Genomic DNA, 27,024 nt, shown 5'->3' with positions numbered 1-27,024 from the left:
ACGCTGACTTTGATGGAATGGTCTGCATTTGATGGTGTCCTGTCGCGTTTGGAGAGCAACAGATGTGCCTAACAGGTGGCCCCATTTTGGAAATTAAACTCCTCAAGGAATTTATCTAGATGTGTGTTAAGCAGCTTGAACCGACAGGTGTTTCACATAATTTTACAACATTAAGCTGTGAAAATTAAAAAAAAAAAAAAAATTCCTACAAAAATGTTGTTTGCAGGGGGGGCGTGGCTATTTAGCAGAACAGAGAGGACGCATCTTTGCAGAGCTCCTGTATTCCTGACTGAATCCTGCAGCCAAGACCCCTTTTAGCGCTACATATCCACTGATGCGGGGACCGCCTGGGCTCTGGGAAGCTTCTGGCCCCCCGCGGGAGAGCGGTGCGAGGCTCTGGTGTGCCGGGAGCTGAGGAAACCTGGGTGGAAGGCGGGGCCTGTGGGAGGCGGCGGCCATTTTCTGTGGCGCGCTCCAGCAGTAAAGGAGGCGACGCCAGCTCATATCCTTGAAGGGCTGACTAGGCGGTGAGAACTCACTCTGGGGATATCTAGGGGGGACGTGCGGTGTGTGCCCTGTGAGATGGGCCCCGCACCCCTTCACTAATGGCATGCCAGACCCGTCGGAGCCACGATATTAAGGGTCCCTGGACTCTGGATGCTGTCACTGCAGGTGCTGCAGATCCTCTTGCCGTGCAGAATCACGCTAACAGCCCGGAGCCTATTATATTATAGCATTAAAAGCCCTATATAATTCATTTGGCCAAACCTGTTTCAAGACCCACACTTTGTATAATAGCCCTGCTGTGTTCGTGACCAAGAGTGAGAAATTCTCCATAAATATAAGTTCAATCACCCTGCTGTACCAGATTGCTGTAAACCATGAATCATTTAAGGGGGTCAGGAATAGCCGACAAATTAAAGGATTTTGCCAGAACTGGTCCTTCTGATAATGCATGGTCCCTCAGACACAATTGCTCACAGGCTAAGACTGCAGATCAGCGTAAAAAACGCCCTCTGGCAGTGAGGAGGGGAGTGAACAGGAGGAATTGACTCTCAGACAGGTGTCCAAACAGTTAATACAAGCCATATCCTTAACCAGAACATCCCTGACTGAGAAAATAGAGGATGTGTATACTAAGGTGCGGCGTCTCTGGCAGGATATGCAGGCCATGAGGGGGCGCATTACAGAAGTGGAAACAAGAGTGTCCCATATAGAAGATACTATTGCACCCATGGAGGCTAAGTTGAAAAAAGTGGCTGGATCTATAAATGCCTGGAAACAAAAAAGCAGTCTTTTTTATAAATTAAGTCAGAACAATATCGGAATCATTGGTCTGCCGGAATGTTCAGAAGGCCAGCTACCAGAGCAATTTTTAGAGGACTGGCTTAAAGCTTCCTTGGGGATGAATTCTCCCCTACATTCTCTGTGGAAAGGGCTCATAGGGTTCCTACAAAACCTCTTCCCCCGGGCGCTCCACCTAGACCCTTCCTGGCACGTCTCAACTGTAAGGCTAGAGATACTATTCTACGTCTGACACGGCAAAAAAGCCCCATAAAATTTAATAATGCTATGATTTCAATTTTTCCGGATTTCTCTATGGAACTCCAGAAACAGCGGGCACAGTTCATGGAGGTTAAGAAGCAACTTAGAGAAAAGAATGTGATATGCTCAATGATTTATCCAGTTCGGCTCAGAATTGTCGACGAAGGTTCCTTTATATTCTTTACGGATCCAGCGGAAGCAGCTGAATGGCTACGGTCCCATAGGGGGTCTTGTGAGAAGAAATCTTGAAATGCTTGCTCTCAAGCAGAACTCTTCTTACAATGATATGATTGGAGCTCTTGCCACAGGCGTCCAGTTTAACAACAACAATACCAGACACTGTACTCACTGAGGGTATACCCTTGTCTAATCTATGATGGGAGCGCAAGACTTTGCTCCTATGCTGTTTGGTTTTTGTTTTGTTCTCTCCTTTACATTGGTTTTATCTGTTACTGTTTATGTAGAAGCCGCCGCCAACAATGTTCTCAATGTGATGGTTCTAAATTTTGCTTGAGTGAGAGTATGTCATATTTAGTTGAGAAGGTATGGGGTCTGAAATAATATGTATGACCTGGAATATGAGGGGTCTCAAATCTCCCCATTAAAAGATTAAGGTGTTTTCGCAGATCAGGCGCTATCATCCGCACATTGAGGCTTTGGTGGAGACGCACCTAACCAGGAATACAGCCCGATGTGTGCAGAAACCATGGGTGCAGTGGTTCATACACGTGTTTCATACTAGTTACTCGAGGGGGGTTTCACTATTGATACATAGAGACGTCAGGTGGGAGGTCAGGGAGGCTCGGAGAGATCAAGAGGGTCACTTTGTTTTTGTTTATGCGCTGATAAACTCAAGAAAATACATCATATTATGCATTTATAACCCGCCCCCGGCTAATACGTCAATCCTTCAGATGGTGATGAGTTTTGCCATAAATTATCCAGACGCAAACATCATTTGCATGGGGGACTTCAATGTAGTCATGGATAACTGTCTCGATAGATTGAGATTGGGTGATGGGATGTCTGTGGGAACCCCCTCTTCGGTTCCATCCCAGCTGGCATTATTCATGGAGGGCAGTGGATGGATGGATGGATGGATGGATCTGTGGCGGATGCGTCACCCAGAGGTGAAGGAATATACCTGTCACTCATCTATCAGGCATTCTCTGTCACGTATAGATTACATATTTGGATCCGGTGGTCTAGCAATGTGGGTGGACACTGTGGAACATGGTAGTATAATTGCCAGACCTGAAATAACAAGCACTTTTCACCTATTGTGTCCCCCCATTTCCTTGTAGATCGTAATCTTGCGATCAGGGACCTCACTCCTAATGTCACTGTTTAAATTGTCTTAACTTGTATTGAATTTATTGTCTGCACATGTCCCCGCTTAATTGTAAAGTGCTGCGGAATATGTTGGCGCTATATAAATAAAAATTATTATTATTATAGGGGAATCTCAGATCATAGCCCGGTTGTACTCAAACTTAAATATGGGCAACTGTATAATAGTATAGTCTGGAAATTGAACCCTTTTTGGTTCAATAAATAGGCTCTAATGATAGAACGATTGATCGGTTAAACTGCTTCATCTTGTCCCACGAAGAACCTCGGAATGTCAATTTATTTTGGGATGCCCTTAAGGGATGCCCATATTTAAGAGGATGTTTATCGTCTATAATTTCTTATATCAAAAGGGTGACTTCGAGGGAGGATGAGGAGATGGAGCAACGACTGAAAGATTCGGAAGCAGCATACATATCCAATAAGACGGAAATAGAATTGAGTGGTTGGCCTCTCAAAGGTAATATACCCAATACGTAGACACTAAGTCTAAATGTAAATTATTCTTTACCCATCAGTCTTAATTCGAACTGGGGAACCAGGCAAGTAAATTTTTGGCCTACCTGATGCGTCAACACAATAAGTCGAATACAATACTTCAGCTATGCAAAACCAGATGGTTCAATGGTGTCCTAGACTGAAGATATACTTCATTGTTTTTACGATTACTATAAGCTGCTATATGAATCTAAGAGTGATTCTGATATTATGGAATGTCTAGATTATTTGTCCGATATAACATTTCCTACATTGAGTCCTGCTCAGCGGGCCTTTATGGACGCTGAGTTTACTATAGAAGAGATAGAGTATGCCATGGCAAGCATGGCTTCCAGGAAGGCCCCTGGACCGGACAGGTTCCCCATTGAACTGTACAGGAAATATCGGGACATATTGGCACCACTCGTTTTAAAGGTATTTCAGGAGATTTGGGGGGGACGATCTCTGCCCGAATCCTTCTACAAGGCAAATATTATTGTGCTTACGAAAGAAGGGAAGGATCCTCTGGAGTGTGGATCTTACCACCCCATATCGCTAGTAAATGTAAACTATAAAATCTTTACTAAGGTCCTAGCCACCAGATTGAACTCGATCATACTAGACCTCATACATCTGGACCAGACCGGCTTTATGCCTGGTAAGAGTACCTCTATTAACATCAGGCGAATTCAGTCGGTGGTCCAATATAGTTCTTTGATACCAGACAATTGGGCATTGGCATCGCTGGACGCAGCCAAGACCTTTGACTCTCGAGTGGCTTTTCCTGTCTGCATGTTTGCAGAGATATGGTTTTGGTGATAAATTTTTTAAATGGATTGGTGTACTTTATATGAAACGCAAAGCTCGCATAATTGTAAATAACTCTATATCTGAATCCTTCTCATTATCCAGGTGAACACATCAGGGGTGTCCCCTTTCTCTGGCCCTCTTTGCTCTTGCAATCGAGGCATTGGCAATATGCATAAGATCCTCTCCTAATATCAAAGGTATAAGTATAGCAGATCGTGTGGACACCATTGGTTTATATGCCGATGACATGGTGATATTTATGGATAACGTAGAGGAGAAACTGACACAAGTGATTCCTTCTATAGGTAAATTTAGTAAATGCTCGGGTCTATATCAACTGGGCAAAGTCTGCTCTGCTACCTCTCTCCCACAGCCCAATGCCACATCTTGAGACTCTTTCCTTGCTGCCTATTGTTTCCAATTTCAAATATCTAGGAATTATTATACTCAAATGCAGTACACTTGACCTACAATTTAATATTTACCAATTGTTAGAGCTAGTCAAGTCTAATTTTGCAGCTTGGAGTAAACTCCCGTTATCTGTAGCTGGTCGTATAAATCTGATCAAGATGATTTTGCTTCCTAAGCTCAGTTAGACCCTTCAAACACAGTGCTGTGCTGGTACCTAAATACTGTTTTGCAAACTTAAAATTCTCAACTCACATCTTTTTATATGGGGGAAAACTAGGCTCAAACTCAAGTTATCTACCCTGCAGAGACCTAAACAGGAGGGTGGGGTGACATTACCTGATTTTTTTCTATATTATCTAGCTTGGCAGGTTAAAGCACTGAGTAAATGGATGCCTGACAACTACCTAATTCTGAAAGTCATTTGATTCATGCTGCACGGATTGACTGTCCACTAGGTTTCCTGGGATTAGGTAAAACTAGTGTCCTTCGTTTAATACCCCTACTTCGATTAGCACTATCAGTTTGGAGACAAAGTAAAAAAGTTAATAGATTTGACAGCATCTAAGATGAAATGCCCATATGGAACAATTATTTTCCGGTGCTGCTAAACCACCCATCTACTGACTTCTGGATTCTATATGACGTCTCCTTGGTGGGCGATTTGTATGACCATGGTACACTGATGTCCTTTGGGCAAATTCAGGCTAAGTATAGTATCCCGAGATCCCAATTTTTTCGTTACCTCCAGCTAAGATCAGCTTTCCAGTCGCATGTGCGCTGTATGGGTACAGGCCGGGCTGTCTCGTCTCTATCCTTGATAGGAATCCTTAACTCACAGGGTCCCCAGGGCTTTATCTACTCCTTATATACATACATGCTATCAGTGGGAGCTGACTCTGCTATGAGATCAATTAAGGGGAAGTGGGAGGGACTCATTCCTGATGTGCAAGAAGAGGAATGGGAAGAGATTCTAGAATCTCCGATCGGGGTGTCTCCATGTATTAATAATAGAATGACCCAGTTATATATTATACGTCAATCATATTTAACTCCGATATGACTCTTTAAGAGGGGTCGATTCCAGACATCAGAATGTTTACGATGCCACTTATCAGATGCAGATTTTATACATATGATATAGAGATGCCCTATTATCCTTCTCTATTGGAAAGAAGTGACATCTTTGTTGACATCCCTGGTACAAACTCCGGTTCCTCTTGATCTGCTGGTCTGTTTGTTTGGGGTGTTGGATGAGGAAACTTGGGGACATTATGTGGGGATCTTCCTACGGGAGATGCTTTTCATGGCCAGGAAGGTATTGGCGCTAAGGTGGATGGGAGGCTCACGCCCCTCTCTCAGAACCTGGATTGAATTGGTGAAATCGGTTATTTCGTATGAGCGTACACTGTATCAAAATAGAGGATGCCTGGAAAAATTTGATAAAATTTGGGATAGGTGGAACTCTTCTCATCTTACTGTACTAATCCGTAGTGACTCGATACCAAGGTAAATTGTTAAGTTTTATATGTTGGGGCATCACATGGGGAATACTACAGTGCAAAGTGTTAGGCGGCAAGATAGTAGTGGTTGTTGTAGTTGTAGTGTAGGGAACTCTTATGAGCTATATTCTGTTGAACACACATAAGAATGAATGATACTCAATGTTCCTTGTTGAATTGTTTATTGGTTTATTGCTCACATAATAGCGTAAAATTTGTATAATCTTCGCTTATTGTGCAACATTTATTGTCCTCTTGCAAATGCTCTGTAAGATATACAAATGTGTACATTCTATAGTATGTTTAATAATATGTACAAGTGTGTACATTTTATTTTGTTTAATAAACAAATTAAAAAAATAAATAAATGTTTTAGTCCCAATTTTAATTTTCACAAGAATGGCAGGAGAAAATAGACCTCAAAACTTGTTTTGCAATTTCGCCCAGGTTGACGGATACCCCATATGTTGTCAAAAACTACTCTTGAGGCACAGTGCAAAGCTCAGAAGGGAAGAGTTCAGATTTTGCTGGAATGGTTTGAGAGTGCCATGTCACATTGGCAGAGGTGCCAGAAGAGCAGAACCCCTATAACAGGCCCCATTTTACAAACTACACCTCTCAATGAATTCATCTAGGGGTGCAATCATCATATTGACACCACAGGTGGGTCACAGAAATGTATACTATTGGGCAGTGAAGAAAACAATAATTACATTTTTACAACTTTTTATTTTAGCCCAAGGTTTTACATTTTCACACTGAGAAATGGGTAAAAATAGCACCAAATTTTGTCCCACAATTTCTACTGAATGTAAAAATACCCCATATGTGGCTGTACAGTACCAGCAGATTTTCCTAGAATAGTTTGTGGACTCCATATACAGAGCCCAAAAAGTGGTAAAACAGCAGAATTCCCATTCAAGTGACCCCACCTTGAAAATTATTGCTCTTACGAAATTTATCTACAGGTGTAGTGACGATTTTGACTCCATGGGTGTTTTCCATACACAAGCAGCAATGGATGTTGCTGAGTGAAAATTGCAAACTGCCATAGTAGTGACCAGTACGATGTAGTGACCAGTACATTGTGCCCAGCTCATGCTTCGGGAGATACGCCACCATATATCAGGTGGGTTCTCATTGCTATAGAAATGCCAAACATGTGGACATTAAATGTGGTTTGGGCACACTGGGGGTTCACAAAGGATGAGGCATTTGGGTTTTGGATCACAGAATTCACTGGATTTCTTTTGGGGGGTTTCACCAACTTTGCAATGCAAGAAAAATCACAGTATGACAAACGTGCAAAAATACTCTGTTGTAAAAAACATAACAGTAGACAGCAAGTGCTAGTAAAAATTGATAGCAAAAACAGAGTATTTAGTTGATAAGTTTTTTGCAAAAAATGTATACTAAGCCACTCCACCAATGTCACGGTATACCCATCTCGGAGCAGTCCTATCTAATATAATTAAAATCTGATCATGTGGACAGTACCTATACAGTTGTGGCCAAAAGTATTGACACCCCTGCAATTTTGTCAGATAATACTCAGTTTCTTCCTGAAAATGATTGCAAACACAAATTCTTTGGTATTATTATCTTCTTCATTTAATTGCAAAATTGCAGGGGTGTCAATACTTTTGGCCACAATTGTATGAGCAGGATTCAGAAAGTCACTTCCTGATATGGGCACGCTGTGTAAGACGGCTCCTTATGTGCATGTCAAACAAGAGAGGGGCGGGGATCTCCCAAACCTTGCATAAGGTGACGTTGGTGGAGTGGCTTAGTATACATTTTTTTGCAAAAAACTTATGAACTAAATACCCTTTTTTTGTTATAAATTTTTACTAGCACTTGCTGTCTACTGTTATATTTTTTACAACAGAGTATTTTTGCACGTTTGCCATACAGTGTTTTTTCATGTGTTTCAGTCTTTGGATGGCGTGAACACGGTCCAACTGACCTGTTCACTTTTGTGCATGTCACATGTGTTTTTAATCTATTAGCTTCTTGCTATGCAAAGTTTGGGAGATCCCCGCCCCTCTCTTGTGTGACATTCACATAAGGAGCCATCTTACACAGCGTGCCCATATCAGGAAGCGACTTTCTGTATCCTGCTCATATAGGTACTGTCCACATGATCAGGTTTTAATTACATTAGATAGGACTGCTCCGAGATGGGTATACCGTGACGTTGGTGGAGTGGAGTGACTTAGTATAGATTTTTTGCAAAAAGTATCAACTAAATACCCTGTTTGTTATCAATTTTTACTAACACTTGCTGTCTACTGTTATATTTTTCACAACAGAATATTTTTGCACGTTTGTCATACTGTGTTTTTTCTTTGTGTTTCAATCTGTGTCTCATTATAGTGTTAAACCATGAAATGTTCACATAAAATGCACATATTAAAATTAATTTTGAAGCTGCACTGAAAAAGGCAAAAAAGATAAATCTTTATTAAAAAGGTTATAGCAAACTGGCATTAACAGTTACAAGGGATAAAGCATTTGTCATAAGTTGTTCAGGACAATGCACCATTGGTTTAACAATTTCTCTTTCTCCTACACTGTACATTCCATATTTACTACTGGCATTTAACAATGTATAAAAAAAATCTACTGCCATTTTTGTGTCACTTAGTAAATACTGTACTTATGGAATGCTGAGGGCAAACCAACATGAATCCTTAAACTTAAAAGAAAAGCAAAACAAAAGAACAAAGAAAAATGTAAAAAGCATAGAGAAACTGAGCTGAAAAATTAATATAGTTATTTTTAAACACCACAATTCACCTGTTTTATTTAAAAGGGACTGTCAGCACAGAATGACAGTTCAAACTAAGCACAGGCGCTCGATGTTTCGCACTCCATTGCGGGGCCAAACATTTAAGTGCACTTTCCAACTTGCTTGTTTTTCCTCTATCTCTGCCCTTCTCTGGTTCTATGAACTTGGAGGTCTCTAGTGGAGGCTCATCTCAAGGGAGAACAAAAGGATTGTCAATCAGAATCTGAACACGTCCGGATCCTTAAGCCACCTAACAATCCTCTGAGGCCTCAATACACATTAGACTGTCAGCTAAACCCTTTGACCATCAGTGACTTTAGACAGTATTAATTGTCTATAGGAGCCTAAGTTTCAATTTATATGTAGATAAAACATGCATATAAATGTACAATTACATTAAATGCCTAACTTGTATCACTCTTAGCAGATGCTGTAGAAGGTCTTTGCTTACCATTTCTACCCAGAAAAAGGATTTAACTTGTTGTGCACTATAAATATCAAATAGCAGCTCAGTGTCAATTCACTTTCCATACATTGTAGGGCATGCAGATTTTCATTTAGATACACAGTTTCCATGTTGCAAGTCTCTCACATTGTATCTGTGCCTCCAACTGATTTCATATAATACTAAAATTAGATGACAAGAGCTGACCAATATATCATTTTTAGAATTTTTTGGGGGGCATACTTTAATATGTTAACTAACTTAAGGATTTTTTTTTTTAAATAAGCTCTTTTACTCTTTGCTTTGTTTTTCTGCATGACACGTGAAACTAATAAAAAACATTTATTTAAAATTCACTCAATTTTATTAGTATGCCTTAAAACCTAAGTGAGATTTATCTAGACAGTTATATTGTTCCTAATTACTTTATGTGGCAGTGAAGGCAGGTGAGAACAATCTTCATTCAAACTGTTTAGGGATAAAAAAAAGGGGACTAATACTAGAAACAAGGCTTCAGTTTCCTTATAACAAATCTTTTTTTATATCCTTATTTACAACTAGAAAAAGAGATGGTCCTTATCTCCTATCTCAGGAATCCCTGCCTCTCCGCCTGTAAAACACTTTAAATATTGTCTATCATAGTCTCCATGTGAACATAAATTACAAATTAAAGTGCTGACAATTTTCCCCAGTGCATTGCAGTGTGTTTCTACTATAATATGCTACTCTATTGAAAAAAAAAATAACATTTCAATCCAATAAATTCTAGACAGCCTGCTATCTATCCAAGTAAACCATTAAAATACAGCTTTGTATGGTTGAACTGGGAGATAATCTCAGAATATGTAAACATACATGGGGTGATATCTGAATAAAATTGTTTAAGTTTCCTGACATTTTTTTTTTTTTTAAGAATGCAAAAACGATGTCATCAAAAGGCACAAAAGGTGTGAATGGTTCAGCATCACGAATATATGGTAATAACTTCTCTTCCTCCTCCTCGAACCAGCAACACTCTTTCCAGACCTTCTGTTAACACCTCGAGGAATTCCATATCTATAGTTTAAGTATAAGGATTTCACAAACACTTTAAAATTAAATGCAAAAAGCATAGCATACAATACAAAATAATTAACATTTTTATTAAATAATTACATAAATAATACGAAAGAATTTAACAGGCTTACTCAGGCTCTGCTCACTATCGGTGGGTGATGCGGGCTGGTGATGTCAAGTCTACTGAAAGCAAGCGGCACATGTGCAGGTATTGTATAGGACAAAGCCTGAACAACCCTTTAACCCTTTCACAACATTTGACATACCTATACGTCAGGGTTGGATAGAGGTTCCCGACCGATGACGTATAGCTACGTCATGACGATCATGCATGTCACAGGAGTTGTGCCAATGCGATAGCCGCTGAGAGCTTGGCTTAAGTGATAGCTGAGCCACGGCCGTCACTGCCAGGAGCGGTGGCTGCACCTCCCCTGTCAGTTTAACTCCATAAATGCTGTGATTGACTTCAACATTTAGGAGGCTGAGAGAGGGAGGGGCTCAGTCTCCCATCCAATTGATATCATCACAAGGGCCCGATGGTCGTCATGCTGACCCAGGTCTTCCAGTGATGTGGCCTGCTAATCTCAGAAGCTTCTATTAGTTTAATACACGTATGACAATGACATGTACACACGTGGTCAAAATTGTTGGTACCCCTCAATTAATGACAGAAAAATCCACAATGGTGACAGAAATAATTTGAATCTGACAAAAGTAATAATAAATCAAAAATTTATGAAAATGAACAAATGAAAGTCAGACATTGTTTTTCAACCATGCTTCCATAGAATGTAAAACAAAATAAAACTCATGAAATATTCCTGGATAAAAATGATGGTACCCTTAACTTAATATTTTGTTACATAACCTTTTTAGGCAATCACTGCAATCAAAAGATTCCTGTAACTGTGAATGAGACTTCTGCACCTCTCGACAGGTATTTTGGCCAACTCCTCTTGACCAAACTACTCAAGTTGTCTCGTGTTTGAAGGTTGCCTTATCCAGACGGCATGTTTCAACTTTTTCCAAAGATGCTTAATAGTCCAAGGTTTTCCTCTTAGCCATTCTTGTGTGTTTTTAGCTGTGTGTTTTGGGTCATTATCCTGTTGCAATACCCATGACCTGTGACTGAGACCAAACTTTCTGACACTGGGCAGCACATTTCTCTCTAGAATCCCTTGATAGTCTTGAGATTTCATTGTACCCTGCACAAATTCTAGACACCCTGTGCCAGATGCAGCAAAGCAGCCCCAAGACATAACAGAGCCTCCTCCATTATTTTCTTGATATGCTTCATTTTTCCATCTGTAAACATAGAGCTGATGTGCCTTGCCAAAAAGTTCCATTTTTATCTCATCTGTCCATAGGATATTCTCCCAGAAGCATTGTGGCTTGTCAACATGTAGTTTGGCAAATTCCAGTCTGGCTTTTTTTTATCATTTTGTTTCAACAATGGTGTCCTCCTTGACACTGATGTTTCTTGAGCTTGAAGTTCACCTTTAAAATGTTTAGAAGTTTTTCTGAGCTCTTTTGTTACCATTCGTATTATTCGTCTCTTTGATTTGTCATCAATTTTCATCCTGCGGCTACCTCCAGGGAGGTTGGCTACAGTCTCATGGGGCTTAAATTTCTGAATAATATGTGCAACTGTAGTCAGAGAAACATCAAGCTGCTTCGAGATGGTTTTATAACTTTTATGTTTAACATGTTTGTCTATAATTTTCCTTATTTCCTGAGACAACTCTTTCCTTCGCTTCCTCTGGTCCATGTTGAGTGTGATACACACCATGTCACCAAACAGCACAGTGAGTACAGTATTTTTCGTTCTATAAGATACACCGGACCAAAGACGCACCCCAAATTTTCGAAAAGAAAATAATGTGTCAAATGGGGGTCCGTCTTAGAGCCCGAATTCAGCTTACCGGGGGGATCGGTACAAGTGCAGGAGTGGTCACAGGGGATGCTCGGTGGTCCAGGCTGGTGCGGTGCCCTCCGGGAAATCCCATCCCAGGCTGGTGCGGCAGTGGTGCTCTGTGCGGCGGCAGCTCTGTGTGCTGCGTGAGGGGCTCCGTCAGCATTTTGTCAAAGCCCGGAGGCCCCCGCAGCTCTGGGCCTCTCTGACCTTTCCCGGTGCCTGCGCACTGCAGTACTTTGCTCTGCCCTCAAAAGGGCAGATCAGTACACCTGTGCTGGAGCGTGGCACGAAGCAAGCAGGATGACAACATTGCATGAAGATGGAAAGATCTGGACCCAGGACCTGTGACACCCATTGGACTGGACTGCCCTCGGGAGAATATAATAAAACTTTTTTTCTATTTCAGGTCGGACCGGAGGCTTATCTACAGCATTATAGAATGCTGTAGATAAGCCACAAAAGGCAGTGGCCACATCTTATAGCGGCAAAACGAGGTGACAGATTCCCTTTAAGTTGTCCCTTTTGTCACATTATTTTCAGGGGTACCATCATTTCTGTCCAGGCCTATTTAATGAGATTTATTTTTTAAAAAAATTCTGTGGAAGCATAGTTGAAAAACAATGTCTGACTTTCATTTGTTCATTTTCAAAGATTTTATTATTTATTATTACTTTTGTCAGTTTCAAGTTATTTCTGTCGCCATTGTGGCTTTTCCGGTCATTAAACGAGGGGTAACAACAATATTGACCACGTGTGTATAATGCAATACAATGCTGGTGAATTGCAATGCATTATACCAGCAATTAGAGTAGTGAAAGTTAAAGTCACACAAAGGAATTTAAAAAAAAAAAATTTGTAAAAATATTTAGAAAGTCACAAAAAAAAATTAAATTATATGTATATTTGCAAAAAAAAAAAAAATGAACTGGAGCGAACTGATCTATAAAATGGTCACACTAGTTAACACCTTCAGTGAACACTGTAAAACAAGTAAAAAAGTGGCAATTAACTATGATTTTAAGCATATTGCCGAACACAAACCGGAATAAAACAATTAAAAAGTCAAATATAAATAAAAACGGTATTGCTGAAATAAAAAAAGGTGTATAAAGGCTTTCAGAATACAATGATGCAAAAGCAATCTTTTTTTTCTATAAAATAGTTTACTTATTATTATATAAGAAGGCCTTAGCTATACCACAGAGGACCGTGAAGCCTAGCAAAAACCACGGAAGAGAAAGTTGTCCCACAACTCAGTACAAAAAAAAAAAAGAATACTTCATTGGTTAAAAAACAAGTTCATAAAAAAATCTAATATAATATATATATATATAATATTAGATTTTTTTATGAACTTGTTTTTTAACCAATGAAGTATTCTTTTTTTTTTTTGTACTGAGTTGTGGGACAACTTTCTCTTCCGTGGTTTTTGCTAGGCTTCACGGTCCTCTGTGGTATAGCTAAGGCCTTCTTATATAATAAGTATATACAGTGGGGCAAAAAAGTATTTAGTCAGTCAGCAATAGTGCAAGTTCCACCACTTAAAAAGATGAGAGGCGTCTGTAATTTACATCATAGGTAGACCTCAACTATGGGAGACAAACTGAGAAAAAAAAATCCAGAAAATCACATTGTCTGTTTTTTTTTCATTTTATTTGCATATTATGGTGGAAAATAAGTATTTGGTCAGAAACAAAATTTCATCTCAATACTTTGTGATATATCCTTTGTTGGCAATGACAGAGGTCAAACGTTTTCTGTAAGTCTTCACAAGGTTGCCACACACTGTTGTTGGTATGTTGGCCCATTCCTCCATGCAGATCTCCTCTAGAGCAGTGATGTTTTTGGCTTTTCGCTTGGCAACACGGACTTTCAACTCCCTCCAAAGGTTTTCTATAGGGTTGAGATCTGGAGACTGGCTAGGCCACTCCAGGACCTTGAAATGCTTCTTACGAAGCCACTCCTTCGTTGCCCTGGCGGTGTGCTTGGGATCATTGTCATGTTGAAAGACCCAGCCACGTTTCATCTTCAATGCCCTTGCTGATGGAAGGAGGTTTGCACTCAAAATCTCACAATACATGGCCCCATTCATTCTTTCATGTACCCGGATCAGTCGTCCTGGCCCCTTTGCAGAGAAACAGCCCCAAAGCATGATGTTTCCACCACCATGCTTTACAGTAGGTATGGTGTTTGATGGATGCAACTCAGTATTCTTTTTCCTCCAAACACGACAAGTTGTGTTTCTACCAAACAGTTCCAGTTTGGTTTCATCAGACCATAGGACATTCTCCCAAAACTCCTCTGGATCATCCAAATGCTCTCTAGCAAACTTCAGACGGGCCCGGACATGTACAGGCTTAAGCAGTGGGACACGTCTGGCACTGCAGGATCTGAGTCCATGGTGGCGTAGTGTGTTACTTATGGTAGGCCTTGTTACATTGGTCCCAGCTCTCTGCAGTTCATTCACTAGGTCCCCCCGCGTGGTTCTGGGATTTTTGCTCACCGTTCTTGTGATCATTCTGACCCCACGGGGTGGGATTTTGCGTGGAGCACCAGATCGAGGGAGATTATCAGTGGTCTTGTATGTCTTCCATTTTCTAATTATTGCTCCCACAGTTGATTTCTTCACTCCAAGCTGGTTGACTATTGCAGATTCAGTCTTCCCAGCCTGGTGCAGGGCTACAATTTTGTTTCTGGTGTCCTTTGACAGCTCTTTGGTCTTCACCATAGTGGAGTTTGGAGTCAGACTGTTTGAGGGTGTGCACAGGTGTCTTTTTATACTGATAACAAGTTTAAACAGGTGCCATTACTACAGGTAATGAGTGGAGGAAAGAGGAGACTCTTAAAGAAGAAGTTACAGGTCTGTGAGAGCCAGAAATCTTGATTGCTTGTTTCTGACCAAATACTTATTTTCCACCATAATATGCAAATAAAATGAAAAAAAACAGACAATGTGATTTTCTGGATTTTTTTTTTCTCAGTTTGTCTCCCATAGTTGAGGTCTACCTATGATGTAAATTACAGACGCATCTCTTCTTTTTAAGTGGTGGAACTTGCACTATTGCTGACTGACTAAATACTTTTTTGCCCCACTGTATATATATATATATATATAATCTCTGAAGATAATGGCAGACCATACAGAAAGAAGCAAAACACTGGATGGATACAAATATTGATCAACAGATGGCTATAAACGTCAGATGTATGAGATATAACCTGATTATGATATACTAAAAGAACATAAAATGCAAGTGCAAGGATAATAGTACTGCATAATCAGAATGTAAGCAAAAGTTAGATAGACACAGCAAGTGCTGCTATAGCTTCCATCTTTGATCCTCTCATAGGAGAAACAATAAACTACAAATGAGACAAGTAACACTCCATGGTAAAAAAGAGGGCCAAAGGTGGAAGGTGCACATCATAATCACAGATAACCAAATGAGAAGCCACAAATCATCGTATTTACCTAGAATAGGAAACCAGCCAGTGTACCCCTGGGTGGTACTAATTTCCGGCTATGCCTGCAGTTGGGCAAATCATACTGCGCACGCGCGAGAGCACATTGCAATGCACACGTGCGAAATATGGCCGCAATCTACAAAAGTTATGAGAACTATTGCATACAGCAGGCAAGGAGGGGTGGAGTGAAGGACAACGCCCATCGGACCGGACCCAACTCATTAACCTACAGCACACGGGTGAAATATGGGGAGTCAGGGGGTTTCAAAAGTAGTTGAGCAATGCATAGCTGACACTAAATCCAATAATATTTTTAGCTGATAAGTAGTGTTGAGCGATACCATCCGATATCGTGAAATATAGGATAGGAGCGATACCAAAAAAGTATCGGGTATCGCCGATTCCGATACCGGAAGCCCCATTCAAGTCAATGGGACAGAAATATCATAACTAAAAAAACCCTTTCTTTCCTTGTAGGTTATTTCTACATGAAGAAAAACAACTAAGAATAATGTAGAATGTATTGGGGGAGGTGGAGGAGACATTAAAAGCATAGAGGTTTAGCCCAATCAAATGGAATAGCAGGAATTAAAAAAAAAAAAAAAAAAAATTAAGATGTTCGGAGTTACAAAGATATAGACTATGTTAACCTTTTTTATATTTTGTCAGATATGTATGTTTCACTACTTCCATGCTCTTCACCTTCTTTTTTACTTCTCTCACACTTTCTCCTTCATGATCCTCAGCAGCAGCAGCATCTTTTTCATCAACTTCACCTTCTTCCTATTATTCTTTTCTTTTACATTCTTCATATTCTTCTTATTCAACTATTATTCTTCTTCATATTCTACTTCTTCTTCATCATATTCTTATTTGTGACAGGCATTCCTGTAGTTGTTATCTATAAAAGTTTGAAGATTACACCTTCCGTTCTGCCTGTCACAAAAGATGTGCAACAGGATTTGTTCGCGTTCAGTTTGGCCTGCAGCAGCAGGCATTTTCCAGGGGCACCACGAGGAGGAACAGACTCACCCCCATACACTGCTTAGACTTCTTCTGCTTATAATTTAGATAATATCTTTTGCTCTGATTTTTAGTCTTATGCTTAATGTTCTTCTGCTTTTGGTTCTTCTGATTTTTGTTCTGCTTCTTGGTCTTCTGTCTCTTGTTGTTCTGCATTTTGGTGGTTGTCTTCATGTTCTTTGTCCTCTTGGTCATCTTCTTCAGGGTCATCTTTTTGGTCTTCTTCGGTGTGGTCTTCAGGGTCGTCGTCAGGGAGATCCAGAGTGAGAACCAAAAACCATTTCCACAAGCTTGAACTTGCAAAAGTAGCAGAAGGTACAAGAAGGCTGAGGAACTGCCGAGAACCAGGTGACGGTACCGGAACCCGGACGGGTAGCAGAAGTCAACAAGAGCAAATGGAACTAGCGAGGACCAGCTGACGGTGCTGGAACCCGGAGGGGCAGCAGAAGGAACAAGAGCCAATGGCACAACCGTGGACCAGCTGACGGTGCTGGAGCACGGTTTGTAAGCAGGAGGTACCTGTGCTAGAAAGCACTACCAAGGACCAGCAGTCGTTGCTGGAACTCGGATACCGAAAAGGAGGCACCTAAGCCAAAGGCACTGCCGAGAACCAGCTGACGGTGCAGGAAAACAATGGGGTAGCAGAAGCTACAAGAGTCAATGGAACTACCGAGACCCAGCTGACTGTGCTGGAACCTAGATGGGTAGCAGAAGCTGCAAGAGCCAATGGAACTACTGAGACCCAGCTGACTGTGCTGGAACCCGGATGGGTAGCAGAAGCTGCAAGAGCCAATGGCACAACCGTGGACCAGCTGACGGTGCTGGAACACGGTTACTAAGCAGGAGGTACCTGTGCTACAAAGCACTACCAAGGACCAGCAGACGTTGCTAGAACTCGGATACTGAGAAGGAGGCACCTAAGCCAAAGGCACTTCCCAGAACCAGCTGACGGTGCTGGAACCCGGATGGGTAGCAGAAGGAACAAGAGCAAATGGAACTGGCGAGGACCAGCTGACGGTGCTGGAACCCGGAGGGGCAGCAGAAGGAACAAGAGCCAATGGCAGTACCGAGGACCAGCTGACGGTGCTGGAACACAGTTACTAAGCAGGAGGTACCTGTGCTACAAAGCACTACCAAGGACCAGCAGACGTTGCTAGAACTCGGATACCGAGGAGGCACCTAAGCCAAAGGCACTGCCGAGAACCAGCTGACGGTGCGGGAACCTGGAGGGGTAGCAGAAACTACCCCTGAAAAACAATGTTGCAAGGCCGCGAGCTGGCCGCAGTTACCGAAACACACAGTCCTACAGGGGGTGCTTGTCCTATTGGCACTACGGAACCAGCCTTTATTACCAGAACCCGCAGCCCACATAGGAAGCACCTAAACTGCAGGCACCATAGACTCGGCTAACCCGACCGTAACACGACTGGACAACGTTTTGGTGGCAAAGTGACGTTGACACTACCCGGAAACAGCAGGCGTGCTGTAACCAGGCTGGGCAGGAGGGAGTACCCGTGCCAAAGACACTGCCGAGGACCAGCTGACGTGCTGGAACCTGGATGGGTAGCAGAAGCTGCAAGAGCCAATGGCACAACCGTGGACCAGCTGACGGTGCTGGAACACGGTTACTAAGCAGGAGGTACCTGTGCTACAAAGCACTACCAAGGACCAGCAGACGTTGCTGGAACTCGGATACCAAGAAGGAGGCACCTAAGCCAAAGGCACTGCTGAGAACCAGCTGACGGTGCGGGAACCCGGAGGGGGAGCAGAAACTACCCCTGAAAAACAACGTTGCAAGGCCGCGAGCCGGCCGCAGTTACCGAAACACACAGTCCTACAGGGGGTGCTTGTCCTATTGGCACTACGGAACCAGCCTTTATTACCAGAACCCGCAGCCCACATAGGAAGCACCTAAACTGCAGGCACCATAGACTCGGCTAACCTGACCGCAACACGACTGGACAACGTTTTGGTGGCAAAGTGACGTTGACACTCCCCGGAAACAGCAGGCGTGCTGGAACCAGGATGGGCAGGAGGAAGTACCCGTGCCAAAGACACTTCTGAGCAGCAACTGACGATGTTGGAGCCCAGGGTCAATCAGGGTGTAGGCTGAGGCATAATTTAATCAAGTTTAATATGTGTTGTAGACTACTACTGATTTTAACCGTGCTCCAATTAGTAGTGGGAATGTGGACAGAGCAGGAGACCTTGCCGGACACACATCAGGGGATCAACTGACGTTACAGAACCCCAGTAACACAGGAACAAGTGTTGATTGTGCAGACCGCACTTTTGAGCAGAAGCTGGCGGTGTTGGAGGCCAGGGTAAATACTAGAGACACTGGAGCCAGAGGCCTAGTTGGAGCACAGTTAAAAATCAGTAGTAGTCTGAATGTGGAGGGAGCAGGAGACTTTGCCGTACACACAGCAGGGGAGCAGCAGGCGTTACTGCACCCCACTAACACTGGAGCATGTGTTTTTCTCTGTGTACATGGCACTTCTGAGCAACAACTGGCTGTGTTGAAGCCCAGGGTGAATCATGGTGTAAGCTGAGGCCTACTTGGAGCAAGTTGAAAAGCGGAGGTCATGTGATTTTGGAGGGAGCAGGAGACTTTGCGGTACACACAGCAGGGGAGCAGCTGGCGTTACTGCACCCCACTTACACTGGAGCATGTGTTTTTCTCTGTGTACACAGCACTTCTGAGCAACAACTGGCTGTGTTGAAGCCCAGGGTGAATCATGGTGTAGGCTGAGGCCTAAAATCATCAAGTTTAATATCTGTTGTAGACTACTATGGATTTTAAACGTGATCCAACTAGACCTTTGGCTCCACTCTGTCTCTAGTTTTTCCACAGGACTCCAACACCGCTAGTTGCTGCTAAGAAGTGGCGTCTGCACAATCAACACTTGTTCCTGTGTTAGTGGGGTTCAGTAACGTCAGCTGATCCCCTGATGTGTATCCGGCAATGTCTCCTGCTCTGTCCACATTCCCACTACTATTAGTGGCATTCCAGTGCTCCTGCGCTGTGTGGCTTCAATTCCCCATTGAAATTAATTTCAGTACGGCCTGTTGACGTTTGGCCACGGCTGTGCTCATATCCGTCGTAACAGGCTCCTGCAGCGCTGATTCTGAGGAACTGGAGTATGAGGAGGAGTCAATGTGTACAGACTGGATTCCTGCAATCCTTGGAATTGGCAGAACACGTTCAGCCCCACTCTCAAGATCTGTACCCGGCTCCACAACATTGACCCAATGGGCAGTGAGGGAAAGGTATCGTCCCTGTCCATGGGTACTGGTCCACGCATCGGTGGTCAGGTGGACCTTGCTGCTGACGGCGTTTAGTAGCGCATGTATAATTGTTGCCTCCACATGCTTTTGCAGGGCAGGGACGGCTTGCCTGCTGAAATAAAAGCGGCTGGGCACAGTGTATTGTGGGACTGCCAATGCCATGAAGTTCCTGAAAGTGTCAGTCTGCACCAGCCTGAATGAGAGCATTTCAAGGGCCAGTAACTTTGCAATGCCAGCATTCAGAGCCTGTGCTCGGGGATGGTTTGCCCGGTATGGCTGCCTTTTCTCCCATGCCTGTGCTACCAATGGCTGTAGAGTGGCTTGGGAGTGTGAGGATGACCGGGAACGTGGTGCTGTGGGTGGAATGTCACTGGGTCTCTGGACATGTCATGTCGGACACTGTTCACACCAGGGTGTCCGGCAGACAGCGGTAATACCCTGTTGGGTATTCTGTTCCAGTCGGGATAGGGTTAACCAGGTTGTCATGCTGGCTGAGGGCTGGGCCACACCCTTGGTCTTTAAATAGTTTGTCCTGACTATGGGCATCGCTGACTATAGCTTTAGCCTAGTGCTAGCAATACCGGTCAGCAGTGGTGGTGTTGGAGCGTCTGATATCTTCACATTCTTGAATGCTGCTTGGCTGGCCCCCTCTTTCCAAGCCAACAGATTCAGAGAACAGAAGTAGAGACTGTGATGGTTCCTGTACAGGCCTCTCTGACTGCCTGGGCAATTTGGAAGGTGGTGAAGAGACAGATGGTTGCTCTTCAGTGCTCTGGCCCTGAGAGGATGTTGAAGTCATTGAAATCGATGCGTTAGCTGCCATCCATCCGACAACAGCTTCAATTTGTTCGTCACGCAGCAGTGGGGTACGGCGAGGTCTTACAAAGCTGCGCATAAAGGACTGTTGCCTGGTAAAACTGGGGGATGCTGACTCACTGGTGCCCGCAGCAGGCACAGAATCCCCACGTCCTCTCCCTGCTGAATCCCCACGTCCTCTCCCTGCTGCAACTCCACGCCTATGACCACATGCCTTACTCCCTGCCTTCTTCATCTTGGTAGTCTGATAAAGATAGGCAGAAAAGTAGAAAGGGGGGCTTAGTGTGCTTCTTCCTGAACAGCTGCTAACAGGTATAAGAAACACTAATTTTATAAAGTGTGTGGACTACACTTTAATAGGAGCTAATGTGGCCTACACAACTGTCAAGTGGAGTGTTTGGTGAACTTTATTTTATTTTTTTTAAAAAAAACAAACAGGATGTGACAAAAGATTTGAAAGTGATAGTATCACAAACTTTTTGGAGCTATTACAATGCAGGAAGGTAACCCTACAATGCAAAAGATGAGGCTCCAAAAAATAGGGTAATACAAATCTGGTGCGCCTGCAGGGCACAAGCCAGCAAAAAGGCTCCTCTATCTACTCCTATATAGTGTTTGCAACCAACCAATGTAGATGGATACGGATGGATGCACACTAATAGAAGAAAAAATGAGCTGCAATAAAAGAAAAATATGTGTGAGGCAGTGACGCACGCTGAGCGGCCTACAACCAGACATAGCTGCAGGACACACTACTCAGCGTGAGCTGCACTCACATACAGTCAGACCTCTCAGACAGCCGTGAACAGTGCAGCTAAATGGGCACTAGCACTGAAAGGCTGCAGAAAGGCTCTACTGTCTACTCCTAGAGTGTTTGCAAACCACCGTATATGGATACGGATGGATGCACACTAATAGGAGAAAAAATGAGCTGCAATAAAAGAAAAATGTGTGAGGCAGTGACGCACGCTGAGCGGCCTACAACCAGACGTAGCTGCAGGACACACTACTCAGCGTGAGCTGCACTCACACACAGTCAGAGACCTGCTTCCAGAATCTTTACCTCCAAGAGGCCATATTTACCCCATGTCCCAAGCAGAGACTCTAGCCATGTTAGAGTTTGTCAAGGAGAATTTGGCTAGTGGTTTAATTCAAAAATGCTCTTCTCTGACTAGAGCAGGCTTCTTTTTTGTAAAGAAAAAGGACGGTAGCATCCGACCTTGCATAGATTATATGGGACTCAATCAGATCACTGTGAAGAACAAGTATCGGTTGCCGTCGATTCTGGATCTGTTTGAACGCCAATGAGGTGCTAGGATCTTTACCAAATTGAATCTTCGTGATGCATACAATCTTACCCGGATTCGTCAAGATGAATGTAAGCTAGCTTTCAACACTAGGGACGGTCATTATGAATACAGAGTTATGTCGTTCGGACTCAGCAATGCCCTGGCTATCTTCCAAGAGTTTGTGATATCTTTCAAGATCTTCTCTACACTTGTGTCATGGTCTTGGACGATAACTTGATGTCTTGTGCAGACCTTTCATCTCATAGGTGGAACGTCTGTTATGTCCTGCAATGACACAGAGAGAACTGCCTGTATGCTAAATTTGAGAAAAGTGCCTTTAAACAATCTTCTCTCCCATTCCTAGGTTATATCATCTTGGACACAGGCCTGGAATTGGATGCAGAGTAGGCGTCTTCCATCCTTGAGTGATTGCGTCCTGACGGCATTAAGAGATTCCTGGAATTCGTCAACTACTACCAGCAATTCATTCCACATTTCTCATCTCGGACCACCCTCATATCCGCCATGACCCGTAAGGGCACCATTCTGCAGGTATCGCCTCCAAAAGCTGAAAACACTTTTCTCTCCCTAAAGCGGGCCTTCTCCTCTGCTCCAGAATTACATCTACCAGAAGTTATAAACATTTCTTTTTGGAGGTAGATGTCTCATCATCTGGGGCTGGAGCTATTCTTACTCAGAAATCTCCTTCCGGCTGTATGGTGACCTGTGGATTCTTCTCCAAGGCATTCTCTGCCACAGAGCGCAACTACTCAATTGGGGACAGAGAGTTGTTAGCAATCAAGATGTTCCTGAGAAATGGCAGTACCCTTCTTGAGGGAGCAGTCCATTGCATCATAATTTATACCGACCACATGAACCTGGCCTAACAATAGTCTGCGCAAAGGCTGAATCCACGTCAAGCCGGTAGTCGCTATGTTTTGCTCATTTTGATTTTGCTCTGTATTTCTGGCCAGCTGACAAGAATGTTAAAGCTGATGCACTCTCCCCCTTCATCTTTCCCACCGATCAAGAGGAGGAACCTCAACTTATCGAGCTATCCAGGATGGTTACTGTGGCTCCAGTAAGCCTTTCCCAAATTCTGCCTGGAAAAACTTTAGTGTCAGAATCTGATGGGGGCAATCTTCTAAGGTGGCTGGACAAGCAGGCAGAAAAAGACTGCTGCTCATAACTCGTCACTACTTGTGGCCTACCATTTGTAAACAACTCCAATCTGGGCGACTCCAACCTCTCCCTGTGCCCTTTTTGTCCATGGCAACATGTTGCTATGGACTTTTTTACAGATCTTCCTGTGTCATTGGCCTGTTCAGTCATTTGGGTAGGGGTGAATCGCGTTTCGAAGGTGGCACATTTCACACCACTGCCAGGTCTTCCATCCTCTCCAGAACTTGAGGAGAGATTAATTCAGTACATCTCCCATCTTCATGAAATCCCTAGCCACATTGTTTCCAACCAAGGTGTCCAGTTCTCATCCAGATTCTGGGGACTTTGTGTAAACTTCTGAATGTTGTCCTGGATTGCTCATCTGCACAGCATCCTCAATCCAATGGACAAGTGGAGAGAGTCAATCAGATACTGGTCAACTTCCTGAGGCACTTCACTAACGCACATCATGATGATTGGGTCAAACTCTTACCATGGGCTAAGTTTTATATAACAACCAAATAAGTGAGTCTTCTGCGAGTTCTCCATTCTTTGTTTTTGGGCAACAGCCAGGAATTCCCATTCCAGTATTGGTCACTTCTTGTGTTCCAACAGCCGATGATCTTATTAGGGATTTCTCAAAGACATGGGAGGACACTAAGGTCACTCTGGAAAAGTCGTCTGTGTGTGTATGAAAAAGCATGTGGACAAGAGACGCTTAGATCCACTTGGAGATAAGATATCATCCTACAAGTTAGGTCCTCACTTAATCGGTCCCTTTGAAGTCAAACAAATTAATGCTGCATCCTAGAAATTGAAGTTGCCAGCCTCCTTATGGATACCCAATTCCGTCCATATGTCCTTCCTGAAACCAGTCATTCTAAGTCCCTTCTTCATGGATCCCTGCGTCACGCCTGCTCCCATTAGATCCGAAGATGTCTTTGAAGTTAAGAATATCCTTGCCTTGACGAGAGGTAAAACACTTTTTTTAGTTGATTGGAAGGTTGTGGGAGTCAAAAGAATATTCTCGAACCACTTTTTCAACAGAAATTTCTTGCAGGCTTTTAGAGGAGGGGGCATAATAGGGATTGTTAGGACACTACCAGGGCCCCTGCAGTGTTTACTCCCTAACCCCTGCAGTGATATCCAGGTGTGTACTTAATAGTCCAAGCTTCCTTGGCATCTAATTTCTCCCAGGACATGCACATGGCACACAGGTCTCCTGTGGGTGTGCATGCACACTCCCTGACTCTTAAAGGGCCATTGCGTGTGCTGTTAATGAAGTCCCCAGTTAAAAGCTGGGAGACATCTTGTATTTAAGGCATCTTCCCCTATTAGGAGGTGCCTTAGCAATTTCGTTTGTCCATGTGATTCTGCAGGTTAGTTGTAAGGTCCCCGTGCTCCTGATCTGGGACAGGTACAGACAGAGCAGACCAGTCTTCCCTGCTATATCCATAGCCGGATCCAACCTGACTGTGCCTTGTCCCAATCTGTCCGACTTGTACCTGTGCAGCTTACCTGCCTGGCTTTTACCTGTCCTGAGAACTTCGATAAGTGATCCCGTACTGTGACCATCCAGTGTTCCTCTTCCATCCCTGCTTGTGCCTTACATCCTGCTAACCAGTTACTGGCCTATCCTGCTTCCCTGTCCCCCATGGGGTTCAGCTGCCATGGTTTCGTGGGTCCGTCCTAGAGTAACATCTGGTGTTCAACTGGAGCCAAGTCTGGAGCCCCACCATCAGGGATTCCAGCAAAGAGGTGCTAGATTAGATACACCCCTCCAGGCTCTCCCCAGACTTTGAAAAAACACAAAAATTGAGCTTGGTTTGAGTTGGTACACATGCAGCACATAAATGCATGTTCACATGGCCAAAAAGCATACAAAACCTACAAAAGACAAAATGAAAATACCCCTGCTATAATTAAAGTAAAAAGCAAAACTGCATTTAAATCATACAGAGTTCTTAGTAATACTGTATTTGATCAAACATAGCATAAAAGCCGTCCCACCATCAACAAGGTGACTCTGTGGTCGGGGCGGTCCTACACTGTCTAGTATTAATAACCTTATGTGTCAAAGTTGACGTCTGTGTGAATAAGGGCAGACAAGGACCGGGTCCCAACCACTAGGACACCAGTCAGGGGAAGCCTTTAAATACAATTTCCAGCTCAGGAGAGGGAGGCCACACTCCAGCTTGCACAGAATGCAAAAATACGGTCCTTGTCTGCCCTTATTCACCAAGACGTCAACTTTGACACATGATAAGGTTATTAATACTAGACAGTGTAGGACCGCCCCGACCACAGAGTCACCTTGTCGATGGTGGGACGGCTTTTATGCTATGTTTGATCAAATACAGTATTACTAAGAACTCTGTATGATTTAAATGCACTTTTGCTTTTTACTTATTTAATTATAGCAGGGTTTTTTCATTTTGTCTTTTGTAGGTTTTGTCTCCCCAGACTTTGGCACAGTTGTTCCACAATCACAGGCGTAACACCAGTTTAACTCCTGAGGAATGCGCAGTGTGCCAATGAAGCCAGCAAGAGAGTGGATTGCTTTTTTAAAGTGAAAGTTGTAAGCACATGCTCATCATCTCGAGGGTCTTCATGAGTATTCCTGGGAGGTCCGAGTAAGTCCCACTTTTTTGGCTTGGAGCACTTAGTTGTTTAGTGCAAATGTTGTGTTCTGTCAGTTTGGTGCTAATGCTTGGCTATGCAGAGTCTATCACAAATACTTTTTCGTTTTCAAATAATCGTATAGACGCACAGAAAATGTTTTTATTTTGTACTGTTAACGTAATGTGCATGAAAAAGGATACAGTTTTCATCGCCATCTGAATTTTTGGGTGGACCGGGCATGTTCAACAGTACTAATTTGGCATCATGAGATCTTGTTACTATAACTTCATTCAATTTCACTGCAGTATGCATTCTCCGAACATTAGTCTGGTTGCTACAAGATTAAAAGAAATATATCATAGTATTCTTTATCATAACAAAAGGGGGAGGAACTAACCACAAACTAATCTACAGTTAAAACAGTATGCATGGAAGCAGGAATGAAAGAAAGGAATATGTACAAAACTGAAAGCAATGTGGAGCATAAAATGATTACAAAAATATTAAGCAACAACATATAATGTTAGAGATAAAGGAGGAAATAATATTTCCCATTACACATTTTCAGATTTAGGTGAAGTTATTTTTTAACAGTTAAGTGAATTGTTCAAGCTTCTTGCATGTAAATATTGGCAAGTAATTTTTAACAACACGTCTATTTTAAAATGTATTCTGTTCCAGCTGACAGGCTGCTGTGTATACAGGATGCAGAGGCTCATTGTTCACCACTTTGGGGAGGGCTGTCTTCAAAGTTACACTAGACTCAAGTATTTGGGGATGAGTTGCAGGAAAAACGGTTCAGATTTTCATTATTTGCACCCTATTTATTATGTGTTTTAGTCACTTTCTCCATTAAGAAAATTTGGTTTAGTAGAAAAGGGCACCGTTAATCAGAAAGGAAGGTTAACATGCAATACAGTGAATGAAAACAGGTATAAATTTCTGGTACAAGCTAAGCCACCTAATGTGGTATACATTTAGACAAGACATTCAAGATGTACCAAATTTATCAAATAGCATAAACAGCTGTAATAAATGGGGCTCGTTTTAAAGGGAAGCTA

General features: G+C 42.9%; 1 protein-coding gene across 1 annotated transcript in view; it reads right to left on the bottom strand.

The window, feature by feature from the left end:
* Positions 1-8,533: 8,533 nt before the first annotated feature.
* Positions 8,534-27,024, bottom strand: part of SLC12A4 (solute carrier family 12 member 4) — a 423,457-nt gene continuing 404,966 nt past the window's right edge. Inside the window, exons 23-24 of the mRNA XM_073550797.1 lie at positions 26,164-26,297; positions 8,534-10,384 (exon numbers count right to left, since the gene is read on the bottom strand). Of these exons, the coding sequence (XP_073406898.1) occupies positions 10,293-10,384; positions 26,164-26,297 (226 nt within the window). The 3' untranslated portion in view covers positions 8,534-10,292. The remainder of the gene's footprint in view (positions 10,385-26,163; positions 26,298-27,024) is intronic.

The sequence above is a fragment of the Dendrobates tinctorius genome, unplaced genomic scaffold (assembly GCF_039654945.1).
Source record: "Dendrobates tinctorius isolate UK_male_01 unplaced genomic scaffold, ASM3965494v1 ptg000170l, whole genome shotgun sequence".
Lineage (NCBI taxonomy): Eukaryota > Metazoa > Chordata > Amphibia > Anura > Dendrobatidae > Dendrobates > Dendrobates tinctorius.
Note: the sequence above shows the minus strand (reverse complement) of the source record. Positions and strands in the feature narration are given on the sequence as shown.